Here is a 23093-nt window from a genome sequence, read left to right on the forward strand (position 1 = left end):
CAGGAACTGGCTGCTCATTGCATATGTTATCCTGGCGGGCTGGTTTTACCCTGATGGCTGTAGTAGGTGTGCCTTTGCCATCAGCACTGAGTTGCTACAGCTTTTCAACAACAGAAAAATAATCACTTCTCACCCTCCTAATTTTGTTTTTATCTGTCTCGGATTATAGATGTAAAACACATAGTACGCTGGGTTTGTGAACTGCGTGCACGTTTTGAGCTTTGCGTGGTTTGTTTTTTCTAAGGGTTGGGTTTGTTTTGTCTTTCAAGAGAGTTTATTTCTGTTCACATGTGTTGTTTCTTCGTAGATGGTTTGCGGGTGATACACGTGCAAGTGCCTCAAGTTTCTCCGGCAAGATGTGTTCCACAAATCCAGCAAATTGGGTCACCTTCGATGACGAGCCGCTCTTCCAGTCGCCTCAGAAATTGGTTGATAATCAAAGCAGTTGTAAAGCAAATGGCCTTAAACTCAATCTCTCTAGTGTGCATGAGTCTTCAAGTAGGTCATCTTCTACAGGCAGCACTCCACTCTCCTCTCCTGTCGTTGACTTCTACCTAAGTCCTGGACCCCCCAGTAACTCTCCACTCACTACACCTACCAGAGACTACCCAGGAAGTCCATGTATCCCAAAGCCTGGGGTTCATATCCTTTATCCCATCCCTGAATGGCCATCAAACGTTAACCTTCTTCCCTCACCCGGGATTTGCTCATCCATTTGCTCCTCACAGAAACCGAGCAGCCTTCCCTTGAACACCTTGCCTAATGACCATCTGGTTAAGACTTCGCTCTCCAAGTCGACAGACGAAGGAAGCCCTAATCCGCCAGGAAGCTGCGAGGAGTTAGGAGAGTTGTCGTCGACACCGGGGCGCTTCCCGTACTTCCAGAGTGACTGTGCTTTTTCCAGTCCCTTTTGGAAGGAAGGATGCTCACTCAGCACATCACCAGCTCCTGGTAGCACGCACAGGAAGGACAAAGTGCTTGACAGGAGTGCCTGCCATCCTAAAGACAAAGAAACTTGCCACGATCAGAAAAGCCTTAACCAGGGCTCCTTCAGCTACGTCTGCGAGAGGCTTGAGCACCTTCAAGCTGATAGCTGCGACACTGTGGGATGCCCACCTGTCTCCAGCGCTCACACGTGGCACATGCTCTCCCCCGCCGTCCCACACAGCCTCTTCAGGAGCCAGAAAGCAGACGGTTGGCCCTTCATGCTGAGGATTCCTGAGAAGAAGAACATGATGTCCTCTCGGCAATGGGGCCCCATTTACCTTAGGGTCCTAGCCGGAGGGGTATTGCAGATGTATTACGAAAAGGGCCTGGAGAAACCTTTCAAGGAATTCCAGCTGCAGCCACACTGCAAGCTGTCCGAACCTAAATTAGAGAGCTATAACGTCTCAGGAAAAATCCATACCGTGAAGATTGAATGTGTGTCTTACACAGAGAAAAGGAGGTATCATCCCAAAGTGGAAGTGATCCATGAGCCGGAGGTTGAGCAGATGTTGAAGTTGGGCACCACGGATTATAATGACTTCACCGATTTCCTTGTAACAGTTGAGGAAGAACTTATGAAACTTCCTACCGTTTCTAGACAGAAGAGGAATTATGAAGAGCAAGAAATGACTCTGGAAATAGTGGATAATTTTTGGGGGAAAGTCACTAAGGCAGAGGGAAAACTCGTAGAAAGTGCCGTCATCACGCACATTTACTGCTTGTGCTTTGTGAACGGAAGCGCTGACTGCTTTCTAACCCTGAACGACCTGGAGCTCCAGAAAAGGGATGAGCGTTACTTTGAGAAGGAGGAGGAGAAGAAATGGATCGACATTCTGGATTGCCATTTCCATAACTGCGTCAGAGCGCAGGAATTCGAGCAATCGCGCATTATTAAGTTTACACCCCCGGATGGCTGTAGGCTGGAACTGATGCGTTTCAGGACACGGTATAATGGGCAAGACCTTCCCTTCTCTGTGAAGGCTGCGGTGGTGGTTCAGGGGGCATACGTTGAACTTCAGGCTTTTATAAACATGTCTTCAACTGCTCCAGTCCCAACCCGTTTACCCTCTGTGAAATCCTGTGAAAACGTTATGATACGCTTTCCCGTTCCCACGCAGTGGGTCAAAGCACTTTGGACCATGAACCTCCAAAGACAGAAGTCCCTAAAAGCAAAAATGAATAGGAGAGCGTGCCTTGGCTCTTTACATGAGGTCGAATCTGATCCCGTAATACAAGTCTCGGTTGGAACAGCAAAATATGAGAGTGCCTACAGGGCTGTTGTGTGGAAGATAGACAGGCTTCCAGATAAAAACTCAAGTAAATAATTTGTGCTATAAAATTATGGGCTTGGGTGCATGTCTTCACCGTTTTTATGTTTGTGTACCTCTGTCACCTTCCGTAGTTTGAGTTTTTATCTGTGCAGTGGTGTTCGTAGAAGCTGGAGTAACCTTTTTGGAAAAAGAAAATATAGTCTTTAATTATTTTTTAAAGCACATTTTCCTACCTTATTGGATGGAGGCAGATGTGTTATTGTCATGTGGTATCATGGAAGTGGATCTCGCCATTCTGAGTAAACCTCAAATCCATAGTAAGAAAGAGGGAACGGTTTATGCTTTGCATGTACCAGCTGAGCAGTGGTGGGATGGGAAGCAAACACCAGTAAGTGAACTGATTTGCCCACCCGATGTCCCACATCTAATAGAAAAAAGTGGTATTTTAACTGTTGCGCCTTGGCTTTTCTAGCATCGTTTAAGAAACGGTAGGTATGATACGTAACTAGAAGGTTTTGTGGACTTGCTGTAGCAAGTTGAGTAGTTGAGTGTGCTTTTGCTAAGGCTGTTGTCTGTTACCTCCTTGATGAGTTTGCGTGTGGAGATTGCATGTCTATGGCAAGAACTGTGCTGACAAAAAATGACTCCCAGTTTATTCCTCCTCCTCTCTGGTGGTGGGACCTCACTAAAAACTTGCAGCAATAAAACCAGCTTAGTTCGTAGTCATGCACGTGGGAGTTGTTAATTTCCCACTAAGTAAAATAATCTACCTTAATTTAATGGAGAAAATACGATTTTTGGGGGGAAAGAAAATATAAATATATGATTCTAAAACTCCAGTTTTTAGTCATGTTACCAGATTAATTGCCCAAGGTAGTACGTTTCTAAAGGCATAAAAATTCTTGAGGAATACATTATTATTCTTCAAGTTCTGTACAATGAAGGCACGTGATCCTTTCCTTGGATATGCATTATGTGTACCTGAGGCTTTGGGGATCTGTGTAAGACAAGGGCATCTGTTAAAGCATTTTGCCTAAAATACCTGTACAATCTGTACTTTTAAGAAGGGGGTAAGTCTTAACCAATGGATTGGCCTTGTCTTGTAGTGGCCAAACTGTCTGGACTAACTACCTCTTTAAAATGTCCAGAAAAGATCTAAGCTTCTTAAGTCCTGGTTTCAGGTTTGCTAGTACTAAGCTCATGTTTTGACAGCTAGATGTGTGTGCAGGTGAGAGTTCTCATTGAAAACTATTAAAAACAAGAGTAAAGGCAAAAAAACCTCCTGAGGATATTTTTTTTCTTATTTCTATCTAATTGTAAATTATATTTAATCTGATCTGTTGTTTAGGTAATTACGACTTTTTTTTTTTTTACAGTTTGATATTTGAATACCTCTGTTTTTTCAGTGACAGAATTAACGGATCAACAGAAAAACTGTGAAAATTGAAATGAAATTAAAAGGGAATATTATCCTGAGTCTCTAGATGAACTAGATTGGTTTTGGTATTAAAAGAGCATTTGAAAGCATCCTGTATCGACATGCTAATGTGGCAGTTCTGAGAGTATAAATTATTGCATGGCAGATGAGAGCTAGTATTTTTACTAATGATGCTGCATGGAAATACTGGTGCCTTTTGTGGGTTTTGCTTAGACCATGAGGTCTCTCAAACCTTGAGCGATTGTGCCTTTCGATTTCTACGGATGCGGACACCACGGGAGGAACAGCACGAATGTTGCTGCGGTCAGATTCAGAAATGACGTCGTGTTAATGCCATCTCTTTTGCTTTGGGAGAAGCTGTGGTCAGCTTGGACCTGTGGCTAATGCCATATGGCTCCTCCCGAGTTGGCCGAGCCCTCCCTTTTCCATGCTGCTTGGTCCCTGGGTATCGCAGGCTCTGCTTGGAGAGGATGCTGGTGGCTGCCAGGCGACGGGCAGCGGGGGAGCGGAGGAGACGCAGCATCAGCAGACGGACTAACACAAGGCAGGGAGCCAAGCCAGAATTAATGCTGGAGGGGGGAGAGAAATGACAGAGAGGGGGAAGATAAAGGCAGGCAGTAAATGAGGGGTTGGGGAGGCTGGAAAACGGACAGAGAGGGCACAGGAGTTGATGGAGAGACGTAGGAGAACCAGTGGGGGGAAGAAGATTCTTCAGGTCTTCCAAATCTGTAGACTTGGGTGTCTGGTGCTCCAGGTTTTGAGGCTTTGCACTGTGGTGCTGTGACCCGGGTGTTTTCCCGAGGCTTATGGGACTGACTGTTTGGGTAGCTTTTAATATTCTTTGCTATTTAATGTGGGTTTGCTTCTGCACAATCAAGTCAGCAATTTAGTCAGCCAATTTTAAAGAAGATTATAAGTCTTCCAAAGTCTTTAATTCCCTGCAGTTCATTCACCTTAAGATTTGATGTGCACAATTAACTTCAGATTTATATTATTTGAAAGCAAGAACTGTTTTTTGTGGCGTTCTACAGCTTTACATTATTTTCTATCAGTAGCTTAAACTTTTGACATTTGAATAATTCCTCTGGCTGAGATCTGCAAAATCATTTGTATCCTTGAAATGTTCATGCCTTTGAAAAAACATTTTGGTAGTAATACTGGTCAAATTTTAAACATCTCTATCAAGTTTTCTGTGTGCAGTTAAGAGTTTAAAAATAGAGTTGTCCCAAGGCGTGCCAAAAATCTGGAGGCAGTCAAACTAATAGAAATATGTAAACTTTCATAAGACGTTTACTGCAGGGAGAAAAATACGCTGAGGCTTTTGCTTTCAAAAAGCCTTTGTCCAAGGCTTCCTCAAAAAAGAAGAAAGGGAAAGGTTGCCTACAGTTATACTGTGACTCTGTTTATAGACATTGAAATACGTTAGTATCCACTGGGTTCTACTAAAGTGCTTTGTTGGAAGAGCGCTGGCCAAGCAAAGTCTATGTGAGCTGTGAGATACCCCAGATTTTTAAAAGCTGCCTCTGTTTATTCCAAAATATAAACTGAGAGTTTGGAGCTTGAGTGTTAACTTTATTAAAAAAAAAAAAGGTGAAAAAGCTGCAGACTTTGAAGGGTTGGTCCAATGAAATTTCTGCAGATTGAGGCTATGTTTGTGAAATGGGAGCATCTGTAAGGAAATGTAGAAAATTCTATGATTTCAGCATGGTACTGGGGCCAGTCTTTGCACCGGAGAAACTGTATGCACCCATATTGCCCAGGGAGCTGGGGAGATGCTAGGCTTCGAAACGCTGTATTTTAATCTCTTGCCTTCTAAGTTTGTGCCCTGTGGTGCTTCCTGCGAGGACACCTCCCTCTGCGGGCTGTTGTGTGAAGCCACAGTTCTTCAGCTGATTATTGCTCCTTCTGCCTCATGGAGCCACACTGAGGGAGCAGGGATTAAGCAAGACAGAGAAATGGAGCCCGGGGAGCTCGTGGCTGCTGGCAGCCATTAGCATCTGAGTGTGGACTCAAGTGTGGGAGGTGATGGGGCTCCCAGCAACCTCCAGCTGCTGCTTTTTTGTTTACTAAGCTGCCTAGGTGGAAACTGCAAGCCATGACTTTGTTAGGTGGGCTCCATCCCTGCCCAGCACCATTGCAAACTGCTCCTTGGTGGTGGTACCTTCCCGCTGCCCTATTTCCTGAACATTTCTCCTGGAAGGTTGGATAAATGCACCCATTTAGACATAGCTGCAGGAATTGGTAACTTCTAACAATCCTAATGTAAATCTATTTTTAGTAATTGTTGATGTTTTCATTTTCAAAACAAGGCTTTGAGAACTGGACCTATTTGAGCAAAAATAGAATTAGTACTTAACTAAAATAACCAGCACATTTCTTTGCCTTAAATTGCTTGCCTTCACGAGCCTTTCCCAAATCAAGGTTGCTTGAATGCTACTCCTACAGGTGAATAAGGGATAAATAGTGTGAGTAAATCCAGCAAAGTTAGGTTGTTTGTGAAGTGCTATGTGAATGCTAAATGACAGTTAGAATCTAGCTTCATAGTTTTACTGATCTGTTTGTTTGTTTTGGCTTTTTCTGTTGTTATTCTTCAGAGAAACAGAGCAAGAATTTGGCACATTTTTAGGAAATAAGAGCCAAATTTTCAGATGCAAAACAAGACAGACTCAGGTCTCTGAATTCACAAAAGTCTTAACAATTTGCCTAGACACCTAAACCCCAGGGCTTCTGTCCCCCGAGTTAGCTCGTAAAAGCTCAGTTACCTCCCCGAATTATCTGGTTGCCTTTCACGAGTGATTCGATTCCATCAGGCCAGATGGGCATGTCTCCATGGTGCCTGATGGGCTACATTTTGGATGGCTGGGCTCGCATCAGAATGTGTCATCTTAGCTTCCACTGGGCAACTGTACAGACTTACACCATGCCTGCTTCATCCAACTTGTCATTCCACACTACTATCTTTTCTCTTTTCTGGCCGACGTCTTGCTTATTCATCATTACAGGTTGTTTTGGGTTTTTTTTGCAAAAGGATCTTGTACCTGCAGCCTCTCTTTCTTCTTCTAACTCCAGTGTAATACAAGGCCTGGGAAACAATAGTTTCATGGAGCAGAGATGACAAGGACTGGCCAGTTTTAGGTGAAAACTAAGGCAATCCTCACCGTCTTCCAGCACATTGGTTGATCACTTTGTTGTCTGACAGTCGATGGGAAGAGTTGCTCCATGCTCCTACCACAGCCCAGCAGTGGGCAGAGGAACTTCTCCACAAGTGAAGTGGTGAGTAACTCCTTCTGATGTTGACGTTGGTACAGGAGAAGGATGGGCTGCGGGGAACCCTGTGTTTTGGGAGTAAACAGGTCTGGTGGAGGCTGCTCCAGAGGACCCGGAGCAGTAGCCTTATTACCCAGATCCCAAAACCATCATCTCTGCTTTTGCAGGTTACCACCTAGGGAAAAGAAAGGACCCCAGAACTCATCGGATCCCAGCACTCTCAGTGCACCCACCTCATGGGTGTGGGTTAGCTGGAATATAAGCCCAGAGACTTTTTTTAAGTGCTATATGATACTGAACCACAACTGTGCCATGTCTTACACAGCAGCCGGCCAAGAGGAATGGCCCATTTATGCCTGGGCTCAAGTGGACATCTACCATCCAACATTTACCATTACATACCTGTCCAGGAAAATTCCAAGCAGTGGTTATTTCTGGATTCCCTTTCTCAGAAGACAAAACAATTTTCCAGACAATTCCCATTGCTACTTGTTTCTCCATAGACCTCCCTCCCACAACAGGAAGATGCTGAATTTGACCTCCAGAAGTCCTTAGATCTACACCCTTTTCCTATTACCACAAACGGACTCCATACAAGATGCTGCTGCTCTTGGACAAACCCATTCTCCTCAGCTCCTTGGTCAACCATAGACCGAGAGGCAGAGCACACCGCTTTACTGGCCAGGGCATGATGTGTCATCTTAGTGTTGCAACTGCTGCTATGAAGGACCCTTTCCCTGTTGCTGACATTGTGCAGTCTGTGTGTCTCAACCCAGAAAACAGCACAAAGACCAGGTCAAGTAAGTGTGTTGCAAGGCTGCATCCCAGCACCGCCACTGGAGAGTGGAGCAGGTCCTGGGAGCCAAGAGGAACACGACTTGGGTGGGTTGTGGTACCACAGATGGGATGGTGTCTCTCAGTTTGGCTGTGGCATAGGGTGCTGCTTCTGGTCGCCTTCACCACTGGTGTTGCTGTCACCACAGCCTGTTACTGGGATGATGGTAGATTCAAGGATGGAGAGGCTCACCCCAATGGGTGAATCGTTCCACCATGTCCAGGCAGCCTGGAAGAGGGACTGTGGACCAAGAGAGTGTTAGTGCAGGAGAAACGGGCTTGGACACAGCAAGAGATGACCAGCAGCAGATCATGGACAAAGCCCACATCACAGCGGTATACAGATCTGGCTGTCACTGTGTACCTCAGTGACAAAGCGCCATCTCCTCCTCACGCTTGTTTAGTCCTTCTTCAACTTCCTTCTCAAGGAGCCGGCAGATGGTTGTAATACTTGTTTCCGACTTTGTTCCTTCCTCTATTTCAGTAATAAAGTCCCTAATGTCATAGTTCTACCTGTCTCTGTGTACTGTATTATTGTCCTGAGGCTTCAGCCACACACTGGGTGCCCCTGGCATTGCACTCCCTTGAATAAGACCTTTACAGGCTTGCAAATTGGGTACCTTTGTGCTTGAGTGATTTGAAGGACTCTGTCCTGTAGCGTTCTCCGAGGTGGCACTGATTAAACACAAATGACAGCCACAGCCTACACAGTAGGCTGTTACATAAAAAGGAGGTGACAGGGATGCTGCTTTTGGTCATGGGCCATGCTTTGGGGTGCTGGTTGTCATTTTTTAAGTGTGTGTGGGTTGTGAAATGTTGTGCCTTGACTGTTTGGAGAACAACTCTGATGAGGAGCGGCTGAGGGAGCTGGGGTTGTTCATCCTGGAGGAAAAAAGCCTGAGGGGAGACCTTAACGCTCTCTAAAACTCCCTGGAAGGAGATTGTAGAAAGGCAGGGGTCGGTCTCTTCTCCCAAGTAACAGGCAATAGGACAAGAGGAAATGGCCTCAAGTTGCGCCAGGGGAGGATTATACTGGATATTAGGAAAAATATTTACACTGAAAGGGTTATCAAACATTGGAACAGGCTGCCCAGGGAAGTGGTGGAGTCACCATCCCTGGAGGTATTTAAAAGACAGGTAGATGTGGTGCTTAGAGATATGGTTTAATGATGTTTTTTGTCAGTGTTAGGTTGATGGTTGGACTCGATCTGAAAGGTCCCTTCTGGCCCAGGCAATTCTATGATTCTATGGTGTGGCAGGTGGGTTGCAAAGTCTGCAAGGAGGGGTGAGGTTTTTTCATCTGATCTCTCCAGCCTGTCCTGCTCAGTTTGTTTTCCATCCCTTTGTGGTGATCGCCATTGCTGGGCACCTACTTCTCCCCACTCACCTTAAAGGTGCTGTTGTACTGGGTGTATTTAGGGGAGATTCATTCCCCAAACTCAGGGCCTATGTATTAGTTGCAGTGATCCCTACCAGTCCCTTTTATGGATCTGCTGCTGCATTTATGAGTTCAAGTTGATGAGGTTTACCTGGGGGTGTCGGTGGACAGCCAACTTAACATGAGCCAGCAGTGTGTCCAGGTGGCCAAGAAGGCCAACGGCATCCTGGCCTGTATCAGGAATAGCGTGGTCAGCAGGAGCAGGGAAGTGATGGTGCCTCTGTACTCGGCGCTGGTGAGGCCTCACCTTGAGCGCTGTGTTCAGTTCTGGGCCCCTCACTACAAGAAGGACATTGAGCTGCTGGAGCATGTCCAGAGGAGAGCCACCAAGCCGGTGAGGGGTCTGGAGAACAAGTCATATGAGGAGAGGCTGAGGGAACTGGGCATGTTTAGTTTGGAGAAGAGGAGGCTGAGGGGGGACCTCATTGCCCTCTACAACTCCCTGAAAGGAGGTTGTAGAGAGGAGGGTGTTGGCCTCTTCTCCCAAGTGAATAATGACAAGACCAGAGGAAATGGTCTGAAGTTGGGGCAGGGGAGGTTTAGATTAGATATTAGGAAGAATGACTTTCCTGAGCGAGTGGTCAGGCACTGGAACAGCCTGCCCAGGGAGGTGGTGGAGTCACCATCCCTGGAGGTATTTAAGAACCGTGTAGACATGGCACTTCAGGGCATGCTCTAGTGCCTGAGACTGTTGGTTTGTGTCTGTTTGTTTGGTGTTTGGTTTTTTGTTTGTTTTTTGTGGGTTTTTTTGTGGTTGGACTCGATGATCTCAAAGGTCCCTTCCAACCATGAAGATTCTGTGATTTCTGTAACCAGTTCCTCATAAGCGTGTATCGGAGCTGTGCTTTGGTAGAAAGCAGCAGTTAGTTCTACGTGGGGAGAGGTTGCTGGCTCTCCACTGTGATACATGATTCTTTAAAGACGCCTGGGAGACTTCGTGGCCAGTGGCTGATACTCTTCCATGGTGCAGGACTCCAGTTGGTGTGTAATAGCATTATTTTCTGAAATCCAGTTCAGGTTTTCTTTGTCCATGGCGAGCAGTTATGTAAAGAAGCAGCGTTTAGGGTAAGGATGGAGCGCAATGTACTGCTGGAAGCAAGCCTGCAGGGGATGCTTGTGAATCAGCCACCTGCAGACTCCAGATGGTGAAGGACCACACATGTCCCGGTGACATGTCCCTTGTCCAAAGTGGTGGCTGTAAATGCTGCTGTGTTTCTGTGTGCATGCCTCTGGTGTCAACCGAACAGAGAGAGGAACACCGGCAGTCAGCAAATGGCTTTTTAAGCTACTGATTGTTGCTGTTGTTATTAAACATGGCAAAAAGAAGCGAGGGGAGAAAAAGAGCTGGAGACCTCCCCATCTGAAGTTTAGGGGCTGATAATCCCAAGGACACTTCCTATCCCTTTCTCCCCTTCCCTCACCTTTTCTTCCAGGCAGTCAAGTTTTAACTGTGCTGTTGAGTGTAACAGCAAGGAAGGAGGAGGGAATTATTAATTACACTAGTTATTTAACATTTTGTTTTCCTTTTGGCTAATTATATGTTTTGGTGAGTATGATTACGACAAGCATGAATTTCATGTTCTTTAAGCCTTCATTTTTAGGGTCCGGTTGACTTTATGCCGGGCTTGGAATGAAATCTGGAGGATGGTGTATTGAGTTAGGCTTCATTCTGGTGAAGCTGGAGACACGTGTGGCAGAATTCTGCCCATCAGACTGCTCAAACATAAATTATCTCCTAAAATTCTAACAGGCTGTGAGGCAGGTTGCAGGGAAAACCTGCAGCACAGACCAGAGGATGCACCCAGCCCAAGGCTCCCAGAAGCAACGGGGATGTAGCCTTTTATTATTTATCTTTGCCTTGCAAAATGCCTGTGAGATGTGGATGTGGAGTGTTATAGCGATTTTTCCTGCTGGACAGATACAGCTCAGTGTATGTTAACTCCATCTTCAGTATTTCCTTCATTCTGATAGAAATTGATTCCTGCCACTGGAGAAAGCCAGTGCATAAAGAATAGGACATTTCTGCCTGAATTTTGAGATGCTGTTCAGTGAAATGGATGAAAACCAAATACGCACTGCCAGCCTTGCCTTTCACAAAATACAGCCAATCCTTTCTCTGTATTTTTTTCTGCCTGCAGCCAAATGGTAGTTAGTTGTCTGTGCTGATGCTTAAAATCCTGGAGAGGAGGAGAAATGCAGAATTACCACTTTTTGCCCTGAAGAATTTGGAGAGGCAGCTGCAGTATAAAGGATTCTTTTCATTCTATTATATTATATTATACTGTTGTCATGCGCACAGTGAGCCTGCTGACCCTGGTTCCTTTGGAAAGCCGGCTTTTCACCCTGGTGTTCCTGTGTGCCAGGAGGAGGAGAAATCAGCACAGGAAGGACATGGACCTGTTGGAACAGGTCCAGAGGAGGTCCATGAAGATGCTCAGAGGGCTGGAGCACCTCTGCTATGAAGACAGGCTGAGAGAGTTGGGGTTGTTCAGCCTGCAGAAGAGAAGGCTCCAGGGAGACCTTAAAGCCCCTTCCAGTACCTAAAGGGGCTACAGGAGAGATGGGGAGGGACTCTTGATCAGGGAGTGGAGTGATAGGACGAGGGGTAACAGTTTTAAACTGAAAGAGGGAAGATTTAGATTAGACTTTAGGAAGAAACTCTTTCCTGTGAGGGTGGTGAGGCACTGGAACAGGTTGCCCAGAGAAGCTGTGGCTGCCCCATCCCTGGAGGTGTTCAAGGCCAGGCTGGATGGGGCTTTGAGCAGCCTGGTCTAGTGGGAGGTGTCCCTGCCCATGGCAGGGGGGTTGGAACTGGATGATCTTTAAGGTCCCTTCCAAACCGAACCATTCTGTGATTCTATGAAATGCTTTCCTTACCGTTGCCACATATAAGAAACGTTTAAGCAAGTGATCCCTAGGATCTAAGGCTGGGTTACTGTAATTTAGAATATGCTGTACTACATAAAGACTCTGCTTTATAACATGACAGTTACTTTAGTAATACTTTTGTTTGGAATAAATGGAGTATGTTCTTTTTCTGTAACAGCCCTGGAAAGGGAGCGCAGGTAGCCCTTATCCTGGCAGCTGGGATATATCTTGTTGGAGCAGGCTCTGAGCAGCACCTTTATCTTCCTGCCATAGACATACTGTAATAAATGATGTTACACAAGATAGCTGTTGTACTTGAAATAAACACTCCAGTAAAATTCCTACAGCAGAGAGCTCTGAAAAGGGTGGTGGTTGGACACAGGGCAGCACCTCTGCCTTGGCTGAGCTGAGGCCTTCCAGTTTTTATTTTTCTACAAGAGTAAGAAATGTAATTTTAAGGGAAAACTAAGATTTTCCCCTGATCTTCTGAATTTAGCAACTGATCCCTAACTTTGTAATACTCTTCTCTTAATCAGAAGCTGGAAGCATCTGTTAATTCTTGTGTAAATTAATTTGTAAAACTGCCGTGAGTGTGAAAAGTGTGCTGAAGCAGACAAAAAAGGAGTGAGGAGCCACCTTCTGCCCACAGAGCTAAAGATTATAGACAGAATGATCTTCTATCATCACAACAGCTCTGCATTAATAAGACAGAGCTGTGCTCTCTTGCTAGCAGATTAACCTTGCATTGTAAACAACAACAAAAAAAAAGATAATTAACTGATGGTTTTTTGTGTTGTTTTTTTCCAAGGTTCAGATCATCCACACAGCCTGTCTTACAAACTGGAACTCGGATCAGACCAGGAAATCCCATCTGACTGGTATCCATTTGCTACCGTCCAGTTTGTCGTTCATGAGACCTGTGCCTCAGGAACAGAAGTCAAGTCACTGGGCGTAGAGAGCGACCTGCAGCCCCAGAAACACCTGGTTCAGAAAGCTTTTTACAATTGCCAGGTATTTTTAGGGCTTTTCCTCCTCTTCTTCCTCCCCACTCGCCCATACAGTGTTTCCAAGTGCTTTGTATTCTAAACGTATCTTGCATGCACTTGTGATAATGACTTTGAGCAAAAGAATCATTAAAAAATAATTCCTTGTCTGATCAAAAATGATGCTGAAAAACAGAACTGCAAATGCAGCATTGTTTTTCCTCAGCTGAGCTATTTTTGGGAGCAGTGGTTTTGAAATGTATTGGGTCTGGAAATGTTTTGATTCTGAGTCAAAGCTTTTATTCGTGCCATTGCTGCAGCTCACACTTTCAGTGTCTGATTGTTTGCTAATTCTACCTGGTTTTTGTTGTTGTTGTTGTTTTCTAACTACAGGTTGAAATTGAAAAGAAGTGGATTAGGCTTGATGGAGAAGATCCGGAAAAGGCTGGCAATTGCCTAATGCAGTAAAAGAGGACAGGAGGCACCGTCATAGGATATTAGTAGGAATCAATTTGCATAGGAAATTCTATTGTTAGAAGAAGCGCAGTGACCTAGTTTAGGATAAACACAGTCATTGAATTATTTTCTTTTTTTAGAGCTTTTGGGTTGGATTCTGCAAACCAGTACTGGTTTGACTGGCCTGCGTTCAAGTAAACTTCCTGTCACGGGAATACTGGTATGAGTAAGGTCTCCTTGTAAAGAGCTGCAGGATGTGAGCACTTAATTGACTGATGGTAATATATTGTTTTCCTGTTGCGTATCTATGACTTGGGAATGATCTCATACCCTATATTGAAACCTAACGGCGCTACTCAAGAGTTCATGTCACTTGGATTCAGCAATAAAATCTGCCGGAGCGCTTTTGTGCAGACCAGCATCTGTGTAAGGTCCACCAGGACCAATTACATTTTTTTTAGTGGTGTTTGAAAGCTGAAGTCCCCCATGTTTCTGCTCCCCTCGATATATGTGAACAGAACAAGTTGTAATATTATTCTTGACAAGAGCCTCAATTAATGAGTTGGAAACTGAGTGATTTCATTGGTAAAATGGGAAAAGTTCCTCTGCAATAATATCCTTCATTTTTCTGTGGCTGCAAGCATTTCCTCCCCTGCACTTTATAGGTTCATTCAAAGTAATCTCTTGGGCAAAAAAACCCCATATGGCAGATGTGATTGAAATTTCTGTGCCAGCATTAGAAAAATCTTGCTGCTGCAGCAAGTGAGAGAAGGGGCGGATCCTCAGCAAGCGTAAATCAGTCCAGACCTGTTTCATTTGATGAAGCTTTTGAGAATTTCCACCAGTGGAGAGTTTTGCCCATGAACTGAAGAAATGGCTGGTTCCTACCGTTTGCTTTGGGTCTCCTTTAGGATGCAAGTTCCGGATGTTGGTTTGGAAACTGCAGGATCTGGTGCTTTGAGTAACTGTGAAGACAGGCTTTCAACACATGGGAAGTGAGATGTTCTCATGCTACTTGCTTTAAAGGTGTTTTCTGTGGGGAAACAGTGCAGGAATGGACCATTGCAAGAGAAGTGAAGCTGTGAGGCTTCAGCAGGCAGCTTGAGCTACTAATACCGTATCAATGCGTTAACAGTGTTTTCAACAAATTATTGGCATTTAGGGAAAGGTTTTCATGCTTCCCCTCAGCCACTATCCCCTTTGTCATTTTTTGCAGGATGTAATTCCAGGTCTGAAACAATCTGATAAATTAAAAAAATGCTCCTGATAGTTTTTTGGGTTATTTTATTTTTGGCTGCAGTTTTCCTAAAATTATCCTTACTTCAAACTGAAATTAGTGGAGAACAAAAATATAGCCACGCACTAAGGCTCACTTTATATTTTGTCACAGCTTGTAACTGTTTATATGAACACTGTGTAAAAATACGGATAAATGTTATTCCCCAAAAGTAGAAATATGTGGGATATGCACTGAGAAAATTACCAGTCTGAGGAAACAGAAGGCCATAATATGAACCTAGTTCATCACAATAAACTTTTCCCCCATTTGGGAGCTGAGAATGAAATGGGTAATACATTCTCTAGTAAGTCCTGAGGGCAGGTTTTTTATGGGTATTGCATTGCCAAAGCCCCAAATAAACCATTATGGTATTTTGGCTTCTCTATATATCCCTTTTTATTAGCAGATTATATTATTATAAATCTAAGCAAGCATTTGAGTGTAGCAGTGATCCAAATATGTCTCAGCTTTTGCATCCTCCATCCACATTTTGACTGGAGAAGCCATTAGCACCTTCAAGTCATGTTTGGTTTTGTTTTATTCATATTTAATTTTGGTTTTATGTATTTAGCTGAACTAAGGGGCGCAGTGTACGCTAGGGCAAAGCATTTGTGCTTAGCATCGTGTCAGAGCTCTGCAGTTCGCTGAAGTCCATGGTTATGCCAGAGCTACGAAATCTATTAGCCTCTTCGGTTTTCTGGGCTGCTTTTCTTCTCTCAGGTGTCTGCTGTATCTTGAGATGTCTAGGACAGGCTGAGATAGTTGGGGTTGTTCAGCCTGCAGAAGAGAAGGCTCCAGGGAGACCTTAAAGCCCCTTCCAGTACCTAAAGGGGGCTACAGGAGAGATGGGGAGGGACTCTTGACTAGGTAGTGGAGCAATAGGATGAGGGGTAACAGTTTTAAACTGAAAGAGGGGAGATTTAGATTAGATTTTAGGAAGAAATTCTTTCCTGTGAGGGTGGTGAGACACTGGAACAGGTTGCCCAGAGAAGCTGTGGCTGCCCCATCCCTGGAGGTGTTCAAGGCCAGGCTGGATGGGGCTTTGAGCAACCTGGTCTAGTGGGAGGTGTCCCTGTCCATGTCCTGGGGGTTGGAACTCAATGACCTTTAAGGTCCCTTCCAACCCGAACCATTCTATGATTCTATGTGTTTAATAAGCCCACGTAGCATTGGCCCCTCAAGGCAGAAGCTATTGCTTTGAATGGCCTAAGTGATGAACAGCCACATTACAAGTTGTCTTTCCTGCTGGTGACTTATATCTGTGTTATATCTGGTGTGGTACAAATGATCATTCAGCCTTAGAGAACTCGTTAAGGTCAAGCTACAGTTTTATCTGTGTCACAGGTTCTTGGATTTCCATTTGAGGCCTGCAAGACTCGCCATTAACTTTAATCGGAATTGGATCAGGATCACGGGGAGTTCATTCCACGGAAATATTGCCACACTGAAGGAAAGTTACTCCACTCAATGCATGGCTTTCAGTTTAAACCTGACAATTAGTGCAGCCTAAAGCTGAATAACTACCCTGTTCAGTCTCAAACTGATGTTTGTATGCTTTGCTGCCAGAATATTTAAAAATAGGCTGCTGTTTAATGAAAGAAAGTTTGGGTTGTCTGCCTTTCCCCTCCCCCTCATCAAATTCTAACTTCCTGTTCTATTACAACATGCCAAAGCAGAAACACCCTGTCTTCCCTTTTCTAACATTTCTTCTGCACTGTCTAATGTCCTTTGAGTATAACCTCCTGAACAAATATTCTCAATGGTTAAGACTCATTTGCTAACATTTTCAATGAAGGCTACAGGAGGCGACAGCAAGTAAAGATACTGGGTTTGACTGGGCTATAAGTAGTCTAACCATTCGCTAACATTTACTACAGGGCAATATTTAGATATTATCTGTGTTTCCTTCACAAAGAACCAGCAGGGTTTGGGGTGTTTTATACGTTAAACAGAAATCAATGAGAACAGCTATTTTTGTAGTGTGTTTGCCTTATTTACAAAGTGTTGTATTTGCTGAAACTGGCAAACTTTCTCTTTGCATTCATCTTTCTCATACTAATTGTATTACTGTAGGTAAATGATGTAATTTTGGATTCAAACACCCATTGAAGTGAATGGAAGTCTTTTAACTGACGAAATGGGATCTGCATCAAAGTCTCTAAGAACAAAGGAGAGGCAAAAAAAAAAAGAAGAAAGGGATAGTGGTAATAGGCGGAAATAACCCACTGTAGAAGATTCTTGATGCTAGTAAGTAAGCAACCTGCAATGCTTGCTTATTCCAACCGGAAAAGAGCACAAAAGAGAGGATAAGAGGTGTTATTGGGGTGTCAAAGCTGAAGCTTTGCAGTGATTAGGAATGATGGTCTAGCTGCCCCTGTGTAGCAGCTCTTGAGAAATGAGGATGATGGTGCACACTCCATTGAACGTGATGCCAAGCTGCTGTCATCCGTATGCTCCTTGCCTTTTTTTTTTCTCTCCAGATTCCCTGTTAATTGTCCAAAAGTACTTTACATCTGAAAACGTATTTTCATGTGTTGCTTTTAGTTGCATTTCTTTTACTTGACAGACTTGGTGTTGTCCACACCTCTATTTTACATTTATTTGTCTTTTTCTTGACTAAACACAGTAACTGACTGCTGCAGTTTGTAGTTGTTAGCTATATTTTTGATAACTCTGAAGCAGTTCTGTTGTTCTTAATGGAAAATATAATTTTATTCGGGTCTTCTGTCAGTGTAAGTATAAACAGATCATGCTGATAATCTTGTAATAACATTTTGTAGATTGCATATTGATTAAAAAAATAAAGTTGTATTTCAAACTAGCAGTTTCTTGTCCCCTCACCAGAAATTTATCAAGCTTGTTTTACATTTACTGTAATTAACTGGTTGATCTCGTATCATCAGTTCTGCTCTGTGTGTGAGTGGGGGAGATCACTCCTTGTCTTAGATAAAGCTAATTGCAGAAAGCTGGACAATGCGCTATATTCCATTAATGATCATTTTTGGCAAGCCCTTTTCCTGCCATATTTGCGTAACAATAGTAAGCCGAAGAATACTGTGTTTTTTCCTATTGAGTACTTCCTCTAATCTCTCTGGGATTTTTGAATATAATGTAGCAACAACTGTTTAAGACTTTCATAATTTCAAAGTCTGTTCTTGAAATGAGCTGTTACTAGGGAAAGGATGAAATCTCTGTGGGAAAATATGGGAATAAGGCGGAGGTTTGTGGGGCAGCATTCAAAGAATGGGCTTAAAGTATAAAATAACCACGTCACTTGTCCTGTTCCGTTGTTTCCGTAGCAAAGCAGTCAGCTGTTCTGGGAAACACTGGAAAATATGGTGAACATCCATTTTCACTTCATTCACTTCAGTGAGCACCTGCAAATGGAAAGCATGGTGTCTAGCAGAAGTATAGTCCCCTTCCAGAGCCTAAACAGTTTGCAATGTTTAAGAAGTATCAGTGAATAATATGATTCAGGTACATGAAAAAAACTGAGATGGTAAATTGCTAGGATACAAGTAAAAACATGAAAGCATTTATTTTTGGGACAGTTTCCTAATATGTCCTGTGCCTCATATGTGCTATTTTATATCCCTGTTCTTTCCTTAGTAAAAACAACCTGTAATTTTTTTTACAGCAACAATCATAACACGTTGTAAGTAACGTTCATGCTTCCTGCTGAAGCCTTACTGATAGAAAGAAAAGAAGAAGCATCAGTTCAAATCTACTTTGCCATCCCACAAAACCCAGAGGGATTAGGTATTTCAGGTTGTGGGTAGGTACAGTGTGGCGTTGCATTGCATTGTGATGGCCTTTTGGGTTTAATACAGAATAACTTTCACTTCCATTTCTATATTCAAAAATGAAAGTCCAAGGGGGAAAAAGCCTGAAGTGGGGACATGCTGGGAACAGAAGAGACCCATGGAGTGACCAGTGATGGAGTCAAGAGGGAGGAGGCAGGGAGCTGGCAGAAGGAAAGGGCAGAGCTTGTTTGGAAGGGGTAAGGAGAGCTGCTGCCTCTCTGAGTCCAGGGGAGAAGTTTCCCTATAAAAGGAACTGAAGCAGAGAAGCACTGAGGAAACCCATGCAGAGAAGTGCCTTTGAGGGAACGTATTGAGAACAAAGCTGCAAGTAGCTGCCAGGGAAGAATGAACTAAATGCTCTCTTTGGTTGGGGAAGAGGAAGAGTTGGGAGCAGCTGAAGAACAGGGTACATGGGCAGAGCCGCCGGAGATGCAGCAAAGTGGGTGTGAGACTGATGGGGCACTGTGAGAGGTGCCCTACCTGAACAAGCCAAGCTGGTGCCTGCTGGCCCCACTTACATATAGTAGGTGCTGCCACCACACCCCAAGCAGAAGAACTTGCTCTATCTGTCTTGAGCATCCCTGCATCACATCTGTAATGGGAACCCGTCTTCCTGGACTGGAAGATCTTGCTCATGTGAGGGACCGATGACACAGTCATGCTGTAGGAGATGCACTGAAAGTATCAAATAGAACCTAGCAGAGGAACAGGGAGGATTTAACGCAAGAATGTAGGCATTACTCTGATGATGCCCAGAGGTACACTACTGCTGTCACTACTGTTGAGTAGATTTTACTGTCTAAATATAAACACCTACACCAGGATTTAGGTGACAGTTCATCTGAAATGGTGGGAGCCATCCACTGCCTGGAAAGAAAAGGTGAAAGGCTGTTTTTGTCCCCTTCACGGAAAGCCACAGCACACTAATTGAAACTGTTTCCACAGAGCCAGGGGAACAAGCTAGTGAATATTTTTTGCTGCTACTTTTGTGGTTAATATTGTCAAAAGGGGTGTGGAGCATATCTACACAACAGTAGAGCTGGGAAAAAAATAAAATGAGTGTACAGTCAAGTATTAGGACAGCGGAACTCCAACCATGCTTAGTCTGAAAGGGAACTTCAGGAAGATGATGACCTTGAGCAAATATTGGGGTCCTCATAAAAATGCTCCCAAGACCCACTATGGCAATGCAGGTTAGTCTCCATCTATCTGAGTCATTCTTTAGCAGAGTTAAACTAGTATCAATTAGGCAGTAAAAAGGAGAACCTGACTGTTAAACCATGCCTCAACCTGTCTCTCAGTCACTTTCCAGATGATTTTAGTGGTACTGGTTGGTGCTGCAAAACCCACTGCTGGTGAAATGGGCTGCTATGGTCACTCAGCTTTGCTCCTCTCCAAATCACCAAGCGAAAAGTTAGACAGAGCAAACTGGCCTTGGCCAAAACATGCTGCTCTGCTCTTACTTAACTTTGTGCTAAAGCTGCTGGACTTCTGCAATTGTCTGCTCGACTGAACTCCCAGCAGCTAATTCCAGTATGGAGGAATGGTGTTTCTGGTGGCACTTACCCTCCTGCTGCACCCTGTCTCTGTGGGGTTCTGCATGTCCCTGTAGCTGGTCCTTCTCCAGTGACAGTGAAGTGGCTGGTGGCTGCTGTTTCCCTTCGATGCTCTCTCTCCACATAAGACATACATATCAGGGTGAGTATTTAGGAAAGGCATGGCTTATTTCATCCTTAATTAGGCTTACTCATACTACACAAGCCTCTGGGCTTATCAAGGAGCTGAGATACACAGCGCTATTCAGTGGATTCAATCCATCAGCACTGCCATTTTAATATAGCCCTTCTTATACCACCCAATGTCCTGAAAATTTGTCATTAAATTGAATTAAGGGACAGCTCTTTTTACGGTTCCTCTGATAAAGTGGTTTAAATCAAGTAAAAAAGGAGAGGCCCTTGAAGAAACAGGAGTCACACATGATAAATGAAACGGGAACAAATCACAGGTCCCGGTGTTACCTGTCTCAGAACTCTGATGGAAATGATGGCGCTTATAACAAAATCACACTGTTAATAAAATGGGTCTAGAGCGCTATATATCTATGAGTCAACAGCTGAAAACAAAGGGAACATGTTAGAGAATACCTTCAAAATGAAATTACAGCTCTGCCCATGCCAAGGCATCTCCATGAGGACTGCCCGGATTCTGCAACCGGTTCCTCCTAAGAATGATTACTTTAATTGGAAAGAAGGGCAAGATAGCATTTGTAAAATATGCCTTGAGAAGGATTCTGCAGTCCTGCAGTTGAGTAGCCGTTTTCGTCTACAGCAGCAATGCTGGATTTAAACAGAAGAGGGCATTCACTACCAAGCATCTGAGTTTGTTGAAGGCTCTGTTTCTAGAGGGAAGGCATTTTAAAATGGCAATTTTTTTTTTTAATGATTAATAAAGGTTCATCATCCAAAAATAAATCTTCCCTAGACATCATGTACTAAGAGGAGTATAAATAATTACAAATTAAAACCTGTCCAGTAAACGGAGGTTTGAGGTGTCCTTAAGCAACACTATCCCAAATGCTGACAAAAAACCCTGAAAAATCAGGAGGGTTTGAACAGCATGCTAATCTTTCCGATAGCCTGACTTCTAAAACTCCCGTGAGCTGTTAAAGAGACTGCAACTCAGGGGAGAGCTGAATAGAAGCTGAACCAAGACTGATAAAACCTGGATGCTAGTCCCAACTGCTGTTTGTGAGCTTGGGCAAGATATTGAAAAGCTCATGAAGTTCAACCTAAAGGAGAGGAGATTTAGATTAGACTTTAGGAAGAAATTATTTCCTGTGAGGTTTGTGAGACACTGGAACAGGTTGCCCAGAGAAGCTGTGGATGCCCCATCCCTGGAGGTGTTCAAGGCCAGGCTGGATGGGGCTTTGAGCAACCTGGTCTGGTGGGAGGTGTCCCTGCCCATGGCAGGGGGGCTGGGACTCGATAGTTTTTAAGGTCCCTTCCAACCCAAACCATTCTATGATTCTGTGATTTTGTGTGTCTGTGCCTCAGCTTCTTCTCTTAGAAGTGGAGTTACATGTTAACAAAATCCATAAGCATGAAAATCACTACAGGGTTGCACTTTATGCTGCAGGAGACTGATATTAGGTTAAGATCACCAGTATCAAAGCTAGCCAGTCAGTATGAGTAATCCTATTCACAGATATTTTTATATTTTTTTCTTGCTCAGTGATGATTTAATTTTTTCAGTGTATACCAAGATTTCTCGTGCTGTTCAGTGCTTGGATGAAAAGACACCTTCTCTCGGAATTTGTAAAAGACCTCAGATGAACATGTAAGTGCCCTGGTTAGCAGGAAGAGCCCGCTGCAACCTCCTGGTGCAGTTTGTAAAGTTAGAGTAGAATCATAGAATTGTTTTGGTTGGAAGAGACCTTTAAGATCATCAAGCCCAACAGCTAACCTAGCACTGCCAAAACTACCACTAAACCATGCCTCTTAGCACCACATCTGGAAGAAGCTGCCCAGGGAAGTTGTGGGTGACCCATCCTTGGAGGTGTTCAAGGCCAGGCTGGATGGGGCTTTGAGCAACCTGGTCTAGTGGGAGGTGTCCCTGCCCGTGGTAGGGAGCTGGAACAAGGTGATCTTTAACGTCCCTTCTAACCCAAAATGTTCTATGATTCTATGATCTACACGTCTTTTAAATACCTCCAGGGATGGCAACTCCCAGTTTTCACTTTCTCCCCAGTGACAGCTGTGTGCCACCAGTAGGCTGTGTGCCACCAGTCTGCCGTCTCTTGCATGAAGGGTGCTGGTCTCTTCTCACAAGCAAATAGCGATAGAACAAGAGGGAATGGCTTCAAGTTGCAACAGGGTAGGTTTAGACTAGACATTAGGAAGAAATTCTTCACAGTAAGAGTGATCAGACACTGGAACGGGCTGCCCAGGGAGGTGGTTGAGTCACCATCCTTGGATGAGTTTAACAGTCATGTGTTAGATGTGGTGTTGGGGGATATGGTGTAGGCAAAAACTTTGTAGAGTAAGGTAGATGGTTGGACTCGATGATCCCAAGGGTCTTTTCCAACCTGAATGATTCTATGATTCTATGACATGTTGACCTTGGTGATGGAGCTTTGGTATTCCCTGGCGATACAAAAGATATAATTTACAACATACATGGTATGCCCACAGGGCCTTGTGCTGGTGAGATGTGCTGAACAGAGACACACCATCAACCTGGAGAGCGTTTGCTTTGGTCTGCAAATTTTCATGTGGACATAGCCAAAGTAACTTAACCACTATTTGAGACAGCTGAGAAGTCCTTTGGTATCAAGCTCCGCAACCTCTCCTTCTTTTTGGTGTTAGGCACACAAATTGTTCCAATTTCAAGGCACTTTGTAATCCCTAGGTAAACAAAGGGTGGTAGAGAGCAGGGAACTCATTTAAAGTATCTTTCTGCGCTTCCACCTT

General features: G+C 44.1%; 1 protein-coding gene across 1 annotated transcript; it reads left to right on the plus strand.

Annotated features, from left to right (window-relative positions):
• The first annotated feature begins 356 nt into the window (after positions 1 to 356).
• Positions 357 to 13554, plus strand: STON1 (stonin 1). The gene is made up of 3 exons (XM_074168439.1): positions 357 to 2304; positions 12912 to 13114; positions 13480 to 13554. Exons 1-3 carry the CDS (start codon positions 357 to 359, stop codon positions 13552 to 13554), a joined length of 2226 nt encoding a protein of 741 aa, XP_074024540.1.
• Positions 13555 to 23093: the final 9539 nt, after the last annotated feature.

The sequence above is a fragment of the Numenius arquata genome, chromosome 2, assembly GCF_964106895.1.
Source record: "Numenius arquata chromosome 2, bNumArq3.hap1.1, whole genome shotgun sequence".
NCBI lineage: Eukaryota > Metazoa > Chordata > Aves > Charadriiformes > Scolopacidae > Numenius > Numenius arquata.

What these genes read in the sequence shown, in the direction of transcription:
- STON1 (XM_074168439.1), top strand. Translation starts at nt 357, where the DNA reads ATGTGTTCCACAAATCCAGCAAATTGGGTCACCTTCGATGACGAGCCG. An exon ending in GCTTCCAGATAAAAACTCAA is followed by an intron (nt 2,305 to 12,911) that starts GTAAATAATTTG and finishes TTTTTTTCCAAG; the next exon opens with GTTCAGATCATCCACACAGC. An exon ending in AAGCTTTTTACAATTGCCAG is followed by an intron (nt 13,115 to 13,479) that starts GTATTTTTAGGG and finishes TTCTAACTACAG; the next exon opens with GTTGAAATTGAAAAGAAGTG.